General features: G+C 33.4%; 3 protein-coding genes across 4 annotated transcripts; all 3 read right to left on the bottom strand.

The window, feature by feature from the left end:
• Positions 1–542: 542 nt before the first annotated feature.
• LOC108201402 (protein FAR1-RELATED SEQUENCE 5-like) lies at positions 543–3,435 on the bottom strand. The gene is made up of 4 exons (XM_064085359.1): positions 3,414–3,435; positions 2,081–3,020; positions 1,733–1,991; positions 543–1,496 (listed from the first exon to the last, which is right to left on the bottom strand). The coding sequence occupies exons 1-4, from the start codon at positions 3,433–3,435 to the stop codon at positions 543–545; spliced, it is 2,175 nt and encodes a 724-aa protein (XP_063941429.1).
• Positions 3,436–4,091: 656 nt separating this feature from the next.
• On the bottom strand, positions 4,092–6,984 carry LOC108201401 (uncharacterized). The gene is given in 13 exon segments (XM_064085358.1): positions 4,092–4,199; positions 4,235–4,310; positions 4,414–4,477; positions 4,578–4,685; positions 4,815–4,976; positions 5,090–5,210; positions 5,301–5,513; positions 5,622–5,704; positions 5,784–5,958; positions 6,061–6,112; positions 6,206–6,352; positions 6,454–6,514; positions 6,921–6,984. Coding segments are annotated over 13 exon segments (1,434 nt in total).
• A 4,273-nt stretch (positions 6,985–11,257) lies between these two features.
• On the bottom strand, positions 11,258–16,633 carry LOC108200575 (uncharacterized). 2 transcript variants are annotated; one of them, XM_064084956.1, is made up of 6 exons: positions 16,262–16,633; positions 16,111–16,171; positions 13,626–13,720; positions 12,460–13,325; positions 11,674–12,065; positions 11,258–11,569 (listed from the first exon to the last, which is right to left on the bottom strand). In XM_064084956.1, exons 3-6 carry the CDS (start codon positions 13,642–13,644, stop codon positions 11,461–11,463), a joined length of 1,386 nt encoding a protein of 461 aa, XP_063941026.1. In that variant the 5' UTR covers positions 13,645–13,720; positions 16,111–16,171; positions 16,262–16,633; the 3' UTR covers positions 11,258–11,460. The 2 variants fall into 2 exon arrangements, with proteins under 2 accessions (XP_063941026.1, XP_017224270.1); XM_017368781.2 differs by having other exon boundaries at positions 11,674–12,050; positions 16,111–16,632.
• Between the last annotated feature and the right edge of the window lie 318 nt (positions 16,634–16,951).

The raw sequence follows: 16,951 nt of genomic DNA, 5'->3' as shown, positions 1-16,951 counted from the left end.
GAATAATTTACATCATCTCTACTCCTGCACTGAAATACCATGTGAATTCACAAGGTATCCTCCAACTCATCTGGTACATGCAGCTTCTCTATGGCAGCCTGCCAAAAGATTACAACCTGGACTTTAGGTTGTGCATTCAAGTACATATATAGAATCTGTATAGCCTATCAAGTTTGGTCAAGCAAATTCATATCTATGCCAATAAAGCCAATTGAAAAATAATCCATAGTTACATCTCCACCGTGAGAACACATTGGTCTAAAATCCAAATATCAGACTTTCAGACAATCATTCTTGCTTAGTAAAATTTGTAATTTAATCTCAAGAACAAATTAAAATTTGTTCATTTACATTGCAAAATAATCCAAGAACTATAAACTTGACAAATCCACATTTTTGCTTCAATCCTTGTTTCTTCTTGTCCGCTGATCCATGCAAATTAGCTTAATATTCCTAAAAAGAGATATATGGAAATAAGTTATAAATTGGAATCAATCTGCTTCAATTACCATTAGATAAAAATATTTAACATTAGGGATATGTCAAAAAAAGTATGGACTGTCTTCTTTTGTAGCTCTGGAACTTTCAAATTTTTCTTCAATCCTTATTTTCAAACTATTCATCTCATCAAACAAAAACTGCATACCATTAGCATTATTTGCAACATATTCAACGCATCCTTGGAACACAGTCCATACTTTTTTTGACATATCCCTAATGTTCTGTACATTAGTACTTTCCATCACATCTGAAAATTTTGATTTGCAAAATCTGTCCTCTGCATTTCTCATCCAGCGACTACACAAATACTGATGTGGAATTCGTTTAACACCCCATAGACCCAAACAGTAGAAACAATGCCGACAAAGATATCCCACTCTAGTAAAAAGCTTGCAAGAACACTCCACATTGTTTGTCAAGAACGAAAACTGAACCTCGAAATACTTCTCATCATAAGTTTTATCACGTACAAAATACTTACTAACACCATCAACCACAATTGGCTGTCCAGCCAAACTAATATGAAAACAACTAGCTTTAATCTGTTTTTGAACCTTGTAAAACATTGTGCGAGTGTAAAGCTGGGCTGCTTCCTTTTCAATTTCTTTTTCAGTGATAGTTTTAGGAATACATCTATCTCCATCATTAAGTTTTTTATTTTCATAAATCTGTTTCTCAATGGCACTCTCATAGCATATATAGAACTCTGACAGTGTGTCTCCCCTCTGCACAAAATGATTAAAGAAAAAGTTACTACTTTCTGACCTTGATGTCGTTCTGAGCAACGCTCTCAAGGGCTTGTCCCGAAAAAAGGCAGGAATCCACGATTCTCTCATAAGGTACATTTCATTCAACCATACATGTTCACTCAATCCAAACTCATTCAACACAGAATTCCAACCTTCTTCAAATTCAGATATCGTCAAATGTGATGACCAAACAAATTTATTAAGTTTCTCCATAAAACCAGATTCTGCACAAAGAACAGGACCAACCTATAATAAAAATATTATTTTTAATGGATTTAGACAAATGAGAAGGTATTTCTAACACACAACAGATAATCGAATTAAGTAGATAATCTACAACTAATCTATTCCTCTAATAGAATAAAAGATAAAATATAATAACTCAAATAATACTAATGAGTATCTATATTACCATCAAACATATAACAGATACAAGTAAATCAAAATCATTTAATTTGCATAAGGCAGATGTATTTGATTACCTTAGCTGTAAACTTTTGCATTATATGCCACATGCAATATCGATGAATTGAATTAGGGAATATCTTGTTGATGGCAACTTTCATAGCCGGGCATTGATCAGTGATAATACATTTTGGTGCCTGCTGAAAGACTTTCAAAAACATCTCGCACACCCATGTAAAATTTGTCGAATCCTCGTGATTAAGCAAAGCAGATGCGAAGGTAACACTTTTCCAATGATTGTCAACACCTATAAATGGTACAAAAACCATGCCATACCTACAATTACACAATATAAATTATACAAAAGCAGAGGTGAAAAATTAAAACAAAGAGTATAAACTTATACACATATAAGAGTAACATACTTATTTGTGCGATAAGTTGCATCAAAAGACACCACATCACCAAACACTTCATAACTTTGGCATCCTGGAATATCAGCCTGAAATAGACGAGTAAGATGACCATTCGAATCTGTTTCATACTCATAAGCAAATCCAGCATCTGATGTCTCTCGCTTATTTTGGAATTTTTGAAGCAACATATCTGCATCATGCTTTCCAATATACAACTTAATATCCCTTACCCAATTCTGAAAATCTGTAGCAGTTGCTCCTACATCAATGTAGGAACCGGCTATAGATTTATAGAGGCTATGTGCTCTATGAGCACCAATATTTGATTTAGCAGCATCTAAAATGAATCGGCGTTGAAGTGAGGAAATAGTTCGATTGATACGAAGAAATTGCTTTCTAGATGTGGATGCTAAAGGATGATTGTGACCTTCAACAAAACAAGATATTATATATTGATTAAAACCATCATATTTCAGTTGAACATTTGCTTCACATTGACATTTTTTAGTAACTGTCATTCTTCGCCTTCTTACATCAACTCCTGCAGTGCTTGAGACAAGAGACAAATCCGAATTACTATCAGAGTCTTTCGACATAGAAGTTTCATGATTACCTCCCTTCGAACAGATAAAATACTTGTAAACTACAATATCATCTCTGACTTTTTGTGATGACTTGAGAATATCGAAACCACCTTGCCTCCCATATTCAGCATAAAACTTAAAACATGTTTCAGTATCTCTAAAAATCTGACCAGAATAAGGCTTCACTTTGTTGTCATCAACCTTCGGTATCCATAATCCACTACTACTACTAAACGAATCATCAAAACCTTCAATAAAATTCTCAACCTCATCATCACGAGCACACTCAACAGTGAAATCATTGTTATTAGCAGTGGAATCAACTTGTAAATCACTGTATCTATTGCAACTATTATGTAAATTTCCTGGACAGAAGAAAACTATATTTCAATAAAAAAATAGAATAAAATTGCATTCAAAATAAAATAAAAACTTAATTCCTACTATCTATGATTCTCTAGTAGCATAAAAAAAAATTATATGTTCAAAATGATGTACTATCTGCTATAGTTTAGCTGTACAACTCAAACATGTAATATGAAATCAAGTAAATCAGCACTTAAAAGAAATCTCACAGTATTCAGAATGCACAACACAAATAAAAATAAAAATAAACTTTCAAAAACTACTACTAGTGCAAGTAGAATCACAGATTTTAAGAAGTACAAAATCTATTAATTACATTAGCTAAACACAATGAAATTGAAGATAAATATCGGATGATAATTGGATCTCAAATTTTGATTTAATGATATTACCTTGATTCGAAGAAGACCCCATTGTTGCTTTATTGTGTTTGATAGAGAGAGAGAGAGAGCAGAGGGGGACGATAGGGAGGCGAGGGAGGGGGTTTGGTGCACTGAGACTGACAGAGGAAGGGGGTTTGGTTTGGGGAGGAAGAGTGCAGTTGGTTATGAATCAACTGTATCCATTAAGTTTGGGCATTTATTATTTTTTTTAATATAATATTATTTTATTTATTAATGTCTATTATTAATAAAAATATTCTATAATATTTATGATATTCCATAATAGAATAATCTTCAATTTTCATATTGTATGTCTTCCTCTGGTTTCAAAACAAAACTGTATGTCCTCTTTAACAGAAAGATTATTTAAATAATCTTTATTTTATATTATTAATTATCAATAATTTATAAACGCCTCTATAAGAGAATAATATTTAAATAATTAATTATATTCAAGAGTAGAAGTATTTAAGTATCAGTATTCTTAACAACTATATTGCTTTTGTGCTTAAGTAGAAGATTTTCTGTTGTTCTACAAAAGAATCTTTTGAACTAGAAAAGTACATATAAAATCAAAATTTACATTTGCTTGGAACACAAATTACACAATTTCTTTTTCTCAACTTTTTTATACATAATTTGATATAAAAGTAGATTGTATAGTATTGCTTCTATACATAATTTGATTCAAGATACTATATCGAAATCTAGTGTCTTTTTCTCAACTTTTTGGGCAAATTTTACAGCTTCCAACCACCAACCATCTTTCAAGCAGCTATCCACACTGTCTATCGTCTTGTTATCGACATTATGCTCATAAATTTCATGACGCTTAACACCCTAAAAAAAATGGTTGTATCAGGTACAAATTCTTCAGGAACTGGACGTAGTGGAGAACGATAACCCGTTATAACATTAACAAGAATATTTAAAATTGATTATATTTTTCAAACATTTATTTGTATAACTAATAGTGACACATGATTTAATAATACAGTGACTCATACCTCTGCAATCTGGATCATGACATTTTTGATAATAACTAGCTTTTCTTATATCAACAACATATATAACTACAACGTACAAGTCAACTTCCAATCAAAATAAAATAACCAAACTCAAAGCTACAATATTAAATCAAAAATAGATACTACTAAGTGGGATAAAATGTACCATGATTGCTTTTGTGTTGTCTACCAATTCTCTCACAGTATCTATTTTTTGACATATTATACACCATTATACCATACTCTGAAAACCAATACCAACTGTGAATTTTTCCTGAAAAAACATGTAATATCCAACCTACTAATCATACAAACGATTATATATTCAAGTATCAATAAATATATATTCTTCTTATGTTTCTAATATTCAATTACACATAAATCATAATCACTTAATGGATACCTGATATATTTCCTAAGGAGCCAACAGATTCTACAAACATATCCAAACGTGGAAATGTTGATCTCCCTGTCTGAAATATTCTTGACGAATTAATCATGCAAGAATTTGACAGAAGATTTCTTGGGATCCATAATCTTTATGGAAGTTGACATGAATCTGAATCGAATTACACTTTATTTTAATTCATAATAAAATTAGCCATTATGAAAATTACAATGATTATAAGGGGCATGGATACATTCTATCAAATAAAAGACTTTCAGAGGTGATAATAGTTACCTGTGTAGCAAATTGGAGAGTGTTTGAACAACCAATATCCATTTCACATATAAGAATGTTTTGAACATCAACATCCACTTTGCAGATCAAAGATGCCATAAACATATCTACCTCACTCTGTTTTTGGAATATTTCATTTCATTTAGTTGAGTAACAAATATAAGCATCAGAGAAATAACAACTCAGAGTCTTACTCTAGTATTTTACCATGAACCTGCACTTAAAACATCCAGTAGGTACAAGTATAGAAGTCTTTCGTGCTTTTGAAGACAATGGTAGGCGAAAGCATCGGTTTCTAGAATACACTGCTCTATCCATAAAAACTTCTTTATTCACATGAGATGAGTTCCTATCTTTTAATATGAACAATTTTTCAAATCTTCCATCTCTTCCCCTTTCATTTTGTATCCTTGAGCAAATCTGAAATTTAAAAAAATATGAAAGCTTCATCTGTTTTGCGATTAAACAATACAAATCCCAAGAACCTAAACCTTCATAAATAATATCTGATTTAAATCTGAATTACACCTCACCAACAAATGCACCGGCATGTCGGTTGTTCTTAAAAGCAGTGTTAGGGAAACAAATGATTTTATGACGAGAAAATTTTTCTGCCAATAATAGTATAAATACAGAATCAGAATCCAACTTATAATTTGTTAAAAAAGACTGTTTATGTCAAAATAATACCTTCTGTTGATGAATCAAGTTCAACAACACACTCTTTATCTCCTTCAATAGAATACTTCTCATTTATGGAATCAAAAACAAGTGATAACAGTATATCAACCATTTCCTCACCATTGCTGTTTGAGTTTTCTATCTTATTGAATTCCAAATCAAAATAAAGGTGGCATGGTAATCCCTAATCACAAAATGAAACTTTAAAACACATTAGATAAACAAAAACTCACTAATTACACTGTTTATTACTCTAATACTACATATTGCAATGGAACATAATTACCTCCTGAATAACTTCATAATGATGACGATATTTGGGATTCATGTTCTTGTACCTATGATTACATGACAAATTTATAAGTTATAGCAACAATAAACATCAAAATTACGTAGATATATTAAAGCAAATAAACAAAGATTATAAGAACCTTCGCCAAAACTCCTTATAGCTTGAAACAACAAACCTCCTCTGACCATTAACATGGTCTTGATAGCTAAAAATAAAAACATTGCTATGTTCTTTTTGATAACTAATAGCTTGTTCTTGTCTAGGAAATGTTACCCATACTTCATTCCTGACAAATATCATATGCAACAATAAAGCTTAATAATACTTCATTGATAATTGTAAAAACAAAACTAACTAAAAGCACAGCATAACATTTATCCAATGTACCTTACTGCATTTTGTTCACTAATATCATCACGAATCTCGTGTAATAATCGCAGCACTCTATCTGGCAATGATTAGGACCATGAAATGGACTATATTAATTTTAAGTTTGACACATCCAACTATACATCAATAATTTTATTCCACACTAGAATGAATATTAAAGACATTGCAGATAACAATACCTAATCTGATTCTATAGTAGAAGCATAAATTAAACAATATCCATAAACTATAAAATCACCAAATCAATTCTATAGTAGAATGCAAATCCAAATTAATTATAAGATACAAGAACATACAAATCTCATGTATAATGTTATTCTAAGATAGAACATAAACAACAATACAATCACAAATCGCATTCAAAATAACTAAACAACAATTATGACTACAAAATTTTAACTTTACACAATCTCCAAATATATGCAACTTGAAAAAATGAAAATCAATTAGAATAAACAATACACCTGATAAACTTGGAACATCACCGACTGATTTCATGCTCTCAGATCCGTTGTAAGAAGTATCCATATTTCGTTTGCACAGATATACAGGATAAAGAAAGAGAAAGAGTAGAGAGAGAAAGTGCGAGAGAAAGAAAGAGCGTTGAGAGAGAAAGAGAGATAGTAGAGAGAGAAAGTGCGAGAGAGAAAGTGCGAGAAAGAAGACTGTGTTTGGCACAACGGTCGACTACCGAAATTTTTGTTTTTATTCAAATGTTACCAGCCGTTGGATAAGATACAAATGAACGATGGAGATTGAATTAAAGGTTTACTATGTAACTCTATATAAAATGTCTCTCCCTAGAATTTTAGCATATATATATATTAAATATAGATCCATAAACGAATATAAAGTAACCAGCATGAAATAAAATTTTTGTTATACATATGTAGTATAAAATAAATAAAAATCAATACTAATCATCTTCAAAAACCTTTTTGCTATCTAATTTCGCCATGGACCTACAAATCTCTAGGACGGCCCTAATTCAACACTGCTATAATAGAAACTAGGGGAAGATTATCTTGACTATCTGAAGTTTAAACTTATGTCAGCTGAGTTCAAAACAATCAAAACTGAAACCAAGTCCAAATCATGTAAATCACATCCACATGTCAATAATCTATGATTCGAAAATTTGAGTTGGTGAATGCAGGAGAGAACCACATAATTTCCATACCAATGCAAACTGGGAAGTTGCAAAAGTAAGTCCTAGATAAGCTTAGGATCACAACTCATTAGTCTTGTGAACCTAAAGTATCAACTCAAACCAAAAGACATTGAGGTATATATTTACGGATACTTGGTGATAATGACGCTGACTTGTGTTACCTGAACTAAGAAGCTATGAATAAATTATGGGCATTTAAAAATCTACAGCAAAGTCCAAAAATGCATCCTCTTCACCTCCTGTAAAATCTTCGATCTGTTTTCGCCATTCTTGCAGGACTGCTGTTCCATTCATTTGGCGATTTGTACTAGGTAGATTAATTATATTCATTATTTTGCGACGAAATTATTAGTACTAAAGTTGGGCATGCTAAAAGCTTACACAGGGATGCAATAAAGGATCTCGTGCTATCAGATCGAAGAAGCATCAGAAAATAGGATGTGCCTCGAGTAAGGAACTGCATCTGGCGGAGGACCTGCAACAGAGAAACTAGACTCTCCTCGGAGACATTTAATTTTGTCATCGATGACAAGACGATTGTTTGAAATCCCATTTAATTTTATTTCTAAAATTTCTTTCTATTTTTGCTGACAAGATACTTATATTTTATATCTTTGTTTCTCTAATATCCAACTTAGCATCACATTACGCAACATGTCAACGTCGTTGTCCATACGTTAAATTTTCTGTCAAAAATTTTCATTAATTCATCTCAATGAGTTAAGAAACCAGCTGAGCTTGATAACCTACTTGATATTATTGAATGATTTCGGCAATGAGTTTGATGAGTTGGATAATTAATCTGTTACGTTCTAAACTTTTCTAAACACAGTAAATTTGGCATTCAATTACAACATTTCATGATTAGAAGTTTTTTTTTTGTTTTTTTGACAGAAATGATTAGAAGTACCTATGATTTAAAATGATTTCCAAATTCTAGGACTTGATATCGGTTTGTTTCTTGGTAGTATAAATCAAATTTCCAAATTCCAGGCTCCGAGTTCAATCCACAGCATGTCCTTGAGTAAAGTGGCCGGCACCACTCAGTTTAGAGGTGCCACAACAGTTATATATATATATATATATATATATATATATATATATATATATATAGGCTCATGATCAAATAGAAACCACTCTTAAAATAAAAACTAGAAACCAGTTTCCCTACCACTATTTATAACTACGGGTATCACTAATTTATACTGCACTAATCACTGTTTTTATAGAGTATGTAAACAGCGATTTTTATTATCAAAATTGAGAAAATTTACTTATCTAAATTATTGATAATCGATTATAGATGATTAATTTCATCCGTAGGAAGGTTCTTGGTGGTAGGAAGCCGCAAGAGAAGTTGTATGATGATGGTAAGTAGTCGTTAGTTTTGTAAGTTATGATGGAAAGTGTACATGATTATTGGTGATGATAGACAATGGTGACAAGTCATAAAAACGTTTGGTAATGGTGGTAAGAGTTTCATTATTACGATTTGGGTGAAGATAATGGTCATATACGTTGCATATATGTGTATATATATATATATATATATATTTATATTCGTGAAATATGCTATATATAAATTAGTGACATGTTATGTACAAATTAGTGATTTCTGTAGTTAAAAATAGTGATAAAAAACTGTCCAGAAACTAGTTTTTAGTTTTTAGGCTAATTTGGTTTCTATTGGAGTAGGACTCTATATATATATATATATATATATATATATATATATATATATATATATATATATATATATATAGGGTCTTACTCTGGTACAAACCTTCTTAGCGTACAAACTACAAACCAAAATTAAAATGTCTCTAAATCAAATCGGAATATAGCACATATGGTATGGAAATTAATCGTTGCGAGATGAACAAAAATACAGTGAAATCGGATTTCAAAAAAAGTTCACCGATTGACGGGAAAATTCAAATTAAAAACGGAGGGGATTCTGTGGATCATGTGTGGCAGGGTGCATATTAACTGGTGTGTGGTTGCCCCTGCGGGGCCATTGAATTAGATTCATCCAAGGGCTTATATTAAGTTTGTAGTTTGTACACTAACTTAGTTTGTATTTGAGCACTTCCCTATATATATATATATAGGGTCTTGCTCAAATGAGAACCCGACTAATATGAGATATGAGATCTAATCTCATCCACACATTTTCATCCCCAAATTAAATCACAACCACACATTTAAACTCTTATTTTATAATTCATCTCTTTCATTCTCCTCCCACCCACCCACCCACCCACCTCCACCACTACCCAACCCATCCACCAGCACCAACACCACCACCACGCACCAGCAGTGCCCCAGCCACCACTTCCACACAATCAGATCTCTCCTCTCTCTCTCTCTCTCTCTCTCCCCCTCCCCCTCTCATCTCCAGCCCCGCTCTCTCCCGCTCCTACCACCACCATCCGCCGGCGCCGGCAACCTAACTCCCTTCGCTGCTTCGCCTCCTCTTTCTCGGAAAAACACCGCGCTACTTCCTCTACAAACAACGCTGTTGAACTGCCTTGGTTTCCGCTACCGCCCGTGCTCTTCCCGACGCTATTTTGCGTTTGTAAATCTTCGAATATAGATACAGAATGATGATGCACACTCTTTTGCATACTAATCTTCGATCCGGCGTTATTTACAGCGCTGTTGTTATCTGATTGTCTTGTGTTTTAAGCTTTAGTGATTTCACTTTGTTTTTTGGAGATCTGATGGAATTTTTGGTGATGGTGATTGTATTTTAGTGATTCTAATTTTGGTGGTGATTTTCATTTTTTCGGCACTGATTTTATCTTTCCGGCAGTGATTTTGTCTTGTAGTTGGTGGTTTTTTCAGATTTGGGAGTGGTGGCGGTGGTTTGTAGATGTTGGTGGTGCGGTGATTTTAATTTTCTGGCGTTATTTTTTGATTTCATGGCGGTGATTTTTAATTTTCCGGTGGTGATTTTATGTTTTCCGATGGTGATTTTATGTTTGCCGGTGGTGATTTTCTGAAGGTCGCCGGAGGTGGTGGTGGTCGCCGGAGATGGTGGTGGTGGTCAGCGGTGGTGGTGAGCGGTGGTTGAAGGTGATAAGTAGTTGAATTAGAAGCTGGTGAAATAATAAAATATTAAATGAATGGTGAGAGATGAATATAAAGTATTTAAATAAGTGGGTGAGATTAGATCTCATATCTCACCACAGGAGTAGTTCTCATTTGAGCAAGACCCTATATATATATATATATATATATATATATATATAGCATAAATGTAGATCTACATTTGAATAGAAAATAAATACATTTATGTAATAAATTTATTATTCTACATAACTATATGAAATAAATAGTATAAATATTAGTGATCTAACTATGCAAAACCTTTTTAAACCTATTGAAATGGCAAGAGATTCGCCTAAAAACATCCGAATCTCTAAGGCCGGCCGTAAGTCCAACTATTACTACGATAATCTATCGATTAGAGCCCTAGACAAGATTACTTGACTATCTGAAGTTCGAACCTGACTCAAATTATATGATTCTGGACTGAAACCAAGTCCAAACTAATAATATAATCCACATCCACATGTCACTAACATCTATGATTCGGAAAATTTTCAGTTGGTGAATAAAACCTCATAAAACCCAAACCAATGTAAAATAAGAAGATGCAAAACTAAGTTCTAGATAAGCTTAGGATCACAACTCACAACTTTTAATAGTCTTGTGAACCTACTATAGGTATCAACTCAAACCAAGAGAGATCATTGAGGTATATATTTACGGGTACTTGGTGACTTGTATATAGCTGAACTAAGAAGCTACGAATAAATTAGGGGCATTTAGAATCTACAGCAAAGAAGTCTGGAAAAGCATCCTCTCTGCCTCCTATAATTTCTTCGATCAGCTTTCGCCATTCTTACGGGACTGCTATTCCATTCATTTGGTAATCTGTACCACAACAGCAATGTTTTGGTCAGATTAATTATGTTCATTATATAACAGCAGAGTTGTTAGTATTTAGTACTATAAGTTTAGGCTTGCTAGAAACTTACACAGGGAAGGCAAAGGATCTAGTGCTGGTTGTGCTGCTATCAGATCGAAGAGAAATGCTGCCAGAGAATGGTACGTGCCCCGAATAAGGAACTGCATCTGCTAGGGGCCCTGCAACAGAGAAACTAGACTCTCCTTGGTCACGTTTAATTTTGTCATTGATGACAAGACGACTATCAGAAATCCCATCATCATTAATAAGCTTTTTCTCTGACTTGAGCTGTTGTGCAATGGCAGTTTTGTCAATCTCATCTATGGTAATGGGGGAAAGTTTCGAAGATTCAACATTAAAAGAGATAACCCCGCTGTCAAGTAGATCATCCAAACTGTTTCTGTTTGATGCTTCTGTCCTTACAGGACTCTCATGTGCACCTGATATCTGTGAATCAAGTTCCTGAATCAATTTTAAAGTGCACAATTAAGCTTAACACTACACGCCCGCTATATTACACAATATAATCTATAAACTGAGAGATCTAAAGTTAACATCATGGCCATTTCTTTTTAATTAACCGTCAGAAGTGTGCCTCTTGATAGCTGGATATCACTTTACAATACAACTTTAAAGAGTTTCATATTTAAAGGCACTAAATTGTGAAGGAAAAAATAAATAAATAAAGTCGGCCTTGGACTCAACAAACCTTTACCTCCTTAAACTTTGTGCCTGAACTCTGAAAAAGAACACCTAATAAATTCTACTGGAAGTGAATTGTCCACACATGTAGTAAAAAGATAAAAACCGGAAAACTGATACAATCAGGTAAACAAAGGATACAAGAAATACTGACCTCATCAGACTGTTGGCTGCTCTTATCTTCACCACCCTTTGCAGATTTGAGCAGAGATTCAAGTGAGGTTTCACCGCAAAGGTCTTCACTTGAAAGCGTGCTATCACGAACAATTTCAGTTGTCTTGTCAATTGCATTGCACTCTAATTCACCTGTCTGAATCGGACTTGTAGGAGTATTACAAGCAATTTCATCTGTCTTATCAACTGCGGTGAACTCTTCTTTATCTGTCTGAATCTGACTCATAAGGAAGCTCGCAGAATTCTGATCTTTGTTAGATTCTGGAGAAGATTTTTGTTGAAAAGAATCACCATTATAAGCAGTATCCTTGTCCAAATTATCCTCACCTTTATCCACACCCTCAGCAGAATCATTCTCTCTGAAATCTTTATACGGCGAAGATTTAAAGTCTTCTTCATACGATATATCAGTATCAGCTTCTTCAGTTAAATCAGTATGCCTGAAATTTTTTGAAGGCAAGGTGCTATTTCCACTCACAAGATTATCTGTCAGGCACTTGTCCTCAGCAGGCATCCCCTCATCCACACATATATCCTTGACATCATGAAAAGTGCTATCTTGGTAGCAGACGATCAACTCTGGCAGGTCAGATTCCAAAATGTTTTTATCAGTATATATAACTGAGTCGGCAAGAAGATTTTCTGCATGCACCCCACTAGCAGCAACTGAATCTTTGGAGACTTCTTTACTATATTCGGTGAAATCATCCGCATGTACATCATGTTCTGGGGACTTTCTGTAGCCATTTTCAGTTTTGAGCTCTGCTGAAACAGGAGCTGTTTTCTCATAGCCATTTGGATGACTGGATATCCCGTTCTGATCATTTATTGTCGACTCAGGTTGAGCTGCATCACAAGAATTGCTGTTCTTTAAGTACTAATACTGATTATTTATAAATTGTACAAAGATCGACAACAACAAAAAAAAAAAAGAAACGTAAGATATTTTTTGACCCAGAACATTCTTTGTGAATTGTGAACAATTTTCTAGTTGTGTCCTTGTGTAATGCATTCAATTTCCATAGAGCTCTGCAAAAATTTTCTAACCTAACAGCACAGCTACGAAAGTATTCACATTGAACAACATATACTAGTATAAGAATGAGGATAGGGTGCATGTAAAAATCAATTAATCAAATGCATTACCAGGATTCATTATTTGCATGTTCTTGTAGAATCTGAACTCTTAGCAGCTGCAATGCAAACAACCCAACTTGAAGCAGAGAGCCAGCTCAAGTAGCCTACACATCATAATGAATGATATTACTAAATGGAAATCATTTTTTCAAACAATAGCAGTCATCAGATGGATAATTTGCTTCCTTATGATTGTTGCACATAAACAAGCACGATAGTATGAACAAACTACACATGGAAGGATAAAGGGAAAGAGGGGAAAATTATTAATCTAAACAAGTTTCCTGGACGCAGAAATTAAGATTACTATGATACGAGGAAACAAAGAGTTCAAGTCCAGAATGTGAATATAATTTATGCATGAAGGTTTTACCTTACTAGGAAGGCAAGGTAAAGTAGTTAACCACCTAACGGTTTCTTGGCAAGAATCACTTTTTTAGACTGCTGTAAGATAATTGGTATAACATTTTTGGACAACTGTCAGATAATTACTACTACTCCGACGTTATACAATATTAAATATTAATTATAATCTGATACGATGACAAAATAAAAATTTCTCTGTTTGCCTAATACCATATCAGTGAAGCAAACACATCATTCAATTAATAATTGACAATTTTCATCACAGAATCAGACAATAGGTATATAAAAATTTGCCATGTGCAAATTGGTTTACAAAAATAGAGCAGTGTTTTATCCCAGAGGCAAAGATCGTAGAAACACTTCTAATAAAAGTATTTATTTGGAGTCCAGTTATTTCTTTTCGTTTCAGTTTAATTGTGTACTTTAATGCATGTTTGCTAGGTTTCTTAACAGAACAGAATCATGATTCTGTGATACGCCCTCGCCCTGTTTGATAGTAACATATAGTAATTTCATGGGCATGTATTCTGAAAATAAGCATAGGTCAGAACACCACTAAAAGGAATTTTTATTGATTCATCTGTCCAGCTAAGAATATCTTTTTTGGTCATAGTAGTTACTCGGACAAACAAAAACATATACCCTAGTGTCCCAACATTTCACTAGAAAGGCTAACAAGTAACATAAAAGTCAACACACAAATGTAAACGATGGTTACAGGATTCATTATTACAGATAGCATCTACATCTAAGTTTGCAGCAACACAGAAACCAGACCACTAAGCTGGGTGAAGATCATAAGTAAATTTCTAGTCAGCCCCTCCCTACTACCATCTTCTTTCCTTTTTTAGCTCTTTATTGCTTTGAATTTAGAGTTTGGCCCTAAAGATTTAGCACTGAACATCTCAAATCTGAAAGGTTTAAAATTATCCATAGAGGTTTGACAGTTGATTCAAAGATTGAACCCAATCCCCCATAAACTAATCTAAAACATGAAATAAAATTCGTAAAAGAGAAACAAACCTAGGTATTGGTTTACAAAATCAGGGCAATGTTTCCCGACACAGAGATTATAGAACAACTTTTAATCATTGTATCTATTCAAAACCAGTCATCCCATTTCAGTTCAATTGACTAATTAAATGTGTGTTTGCAGGGTTATTAACGAGAAGGGATCATGAATCTCTGATACGCCCTCATACTGTTTGATATTAACATATCATTGATAAGAATAACGCCACTAAAAGGAATTTTTTAGATTGTTCGTTTCAATTAGGCATACCTTTTTTGCTCACTGGATACATCTGGAAAAAGTAAAATTATTTACCCTAATATCTCCACAATTCAAGTAGAACAAATTACAAGAAACATATTGATCAACACACTAATGTAAACGACCCCAGCAAGTTTCACATACCGATGACATCAAAATCAAAGTTTGTACACAGAGAAAACAATATAGAAGCTAGAACGCTAAGCTGGCTGTAAAACAGAGATGAATATCTTAGCTAGCAGTCTTTACATTATCCCTGTCTAACATCTTTCGATTTTTAGTTTTTTGGCTCCTTGCATTTGGAGTTTGGCCGCAAACATTTTCCAACAAACATCTCAAACCAAAAGGCTTACAATTATCCAAAAAAACGACAGATGATTCCAAGACAAAACCCGAAACTAACTAAAAACATGAAAACAAAATCGTAGAAGAAAAACAAAAGCAGGTACAACAAATCAACAGTTTATCACACACTAGATGTCTCTCAATAACACAAAATATAAAAATCATCAACACAAATGCAAAAAACAGAGATCATAATCACAAGCAAATTGCATGATCAAATGTAACAAATACATATACAACAAAAACTACCTGTTACAAATTAAACAACAGCCAAAGAATTCAAGGGCATACAATAACTTTAATGTATATTTATAAAACATCTTATAAATATCTAAAGATATATACAATACAAACAAATTAATAAATACGAGTACAGTACATTTATCTATACATGGAAACAGCTTAACAGCACAGAACCTAATAAATGGAGACAGTTGAAAACATTAATGGGGTATTAAAAAACACCAAATTTTCAAATAAAAAATAAAAATAAAATAAAATAACACTGACCAGTAAAGAGACAGACCACCTTGCCGGAAAACAAGGCCTCGCCGGAGAATGAAGGAGGGAGCTGATCAGGGCAGATCCAGTGAGTAGACAGATGGGCTTGGTAAATATAGATTTCTCAATATCTATGTATCAATATTTGTGTATATATTACCTGGCTGGAAAATACAGAACTCTGTGTGTGTATGAATGTGTAGTGGTGGTGGGAGATGATGATTGGGAATAAAAATGATATGGGGTGGTGAGAAAAAAGTCAAAGGGGCTTTTTCTGGGGGTTGGAGTTTAGCCGGAGAGATATAAAAGACAAGAGAGAGATATGTGTGAGAGAGAGAGATTATACAAGTAGTAGAGAGAGATATGGGAGAGATGAGAGAGGGAGAGAGATAATGTGTGTGTAATATGTATGTGATTGTGTCAGTGGATGGTGTCAGGAGAGATTTGGAAGAAGGTTGTATAATCACTGGATAAGCTGTAATAAAGTACTGCACTTGTTGCCTTAATCTCTACTGTATTTTCTCGTTGAGGTTTATGATATACTACTACTGCATATATATGAGTAGAAAAGTGGTTAGCCAAATCTCGTATTTAGTCAACTCTGATATCTCGAAGATTGTATTAAAATTAAATTTTTCCATGAATAAGATCTTCTCAACAATAAATACTTTTGCAGAAAACAGATTTTGTTAAATATCTAGAAAATACTTCAATTCTTAATACAAAATTATTGAGACCATCAAATAACATGACTAGATATCTCGATAAAAAAATGTTAGATATCCCAAAAATATTCTCAGTTTTTTTTTCCTAAATCCAAATGGTAATATATGGTTGGTTTCTCCCACAC

Source organism: Daucus carota, chromosome 9, assembly GCF_001625215.2.
Source record: "Daucus carota subsp. sativus chromosome 9, DH1 v3.0, whole genome shotgun sequence".
Taxonomy (NCBI): domain Eukaryota; kingdom Viridiplantae; phylum Streptophyta; class Magnoliopsida; order Apiales; family Apiaceae; genus Daucus; species Daucus carota.
This window is presented reverse-complemented; position numbering and strand designations above follow the sequence as displayed.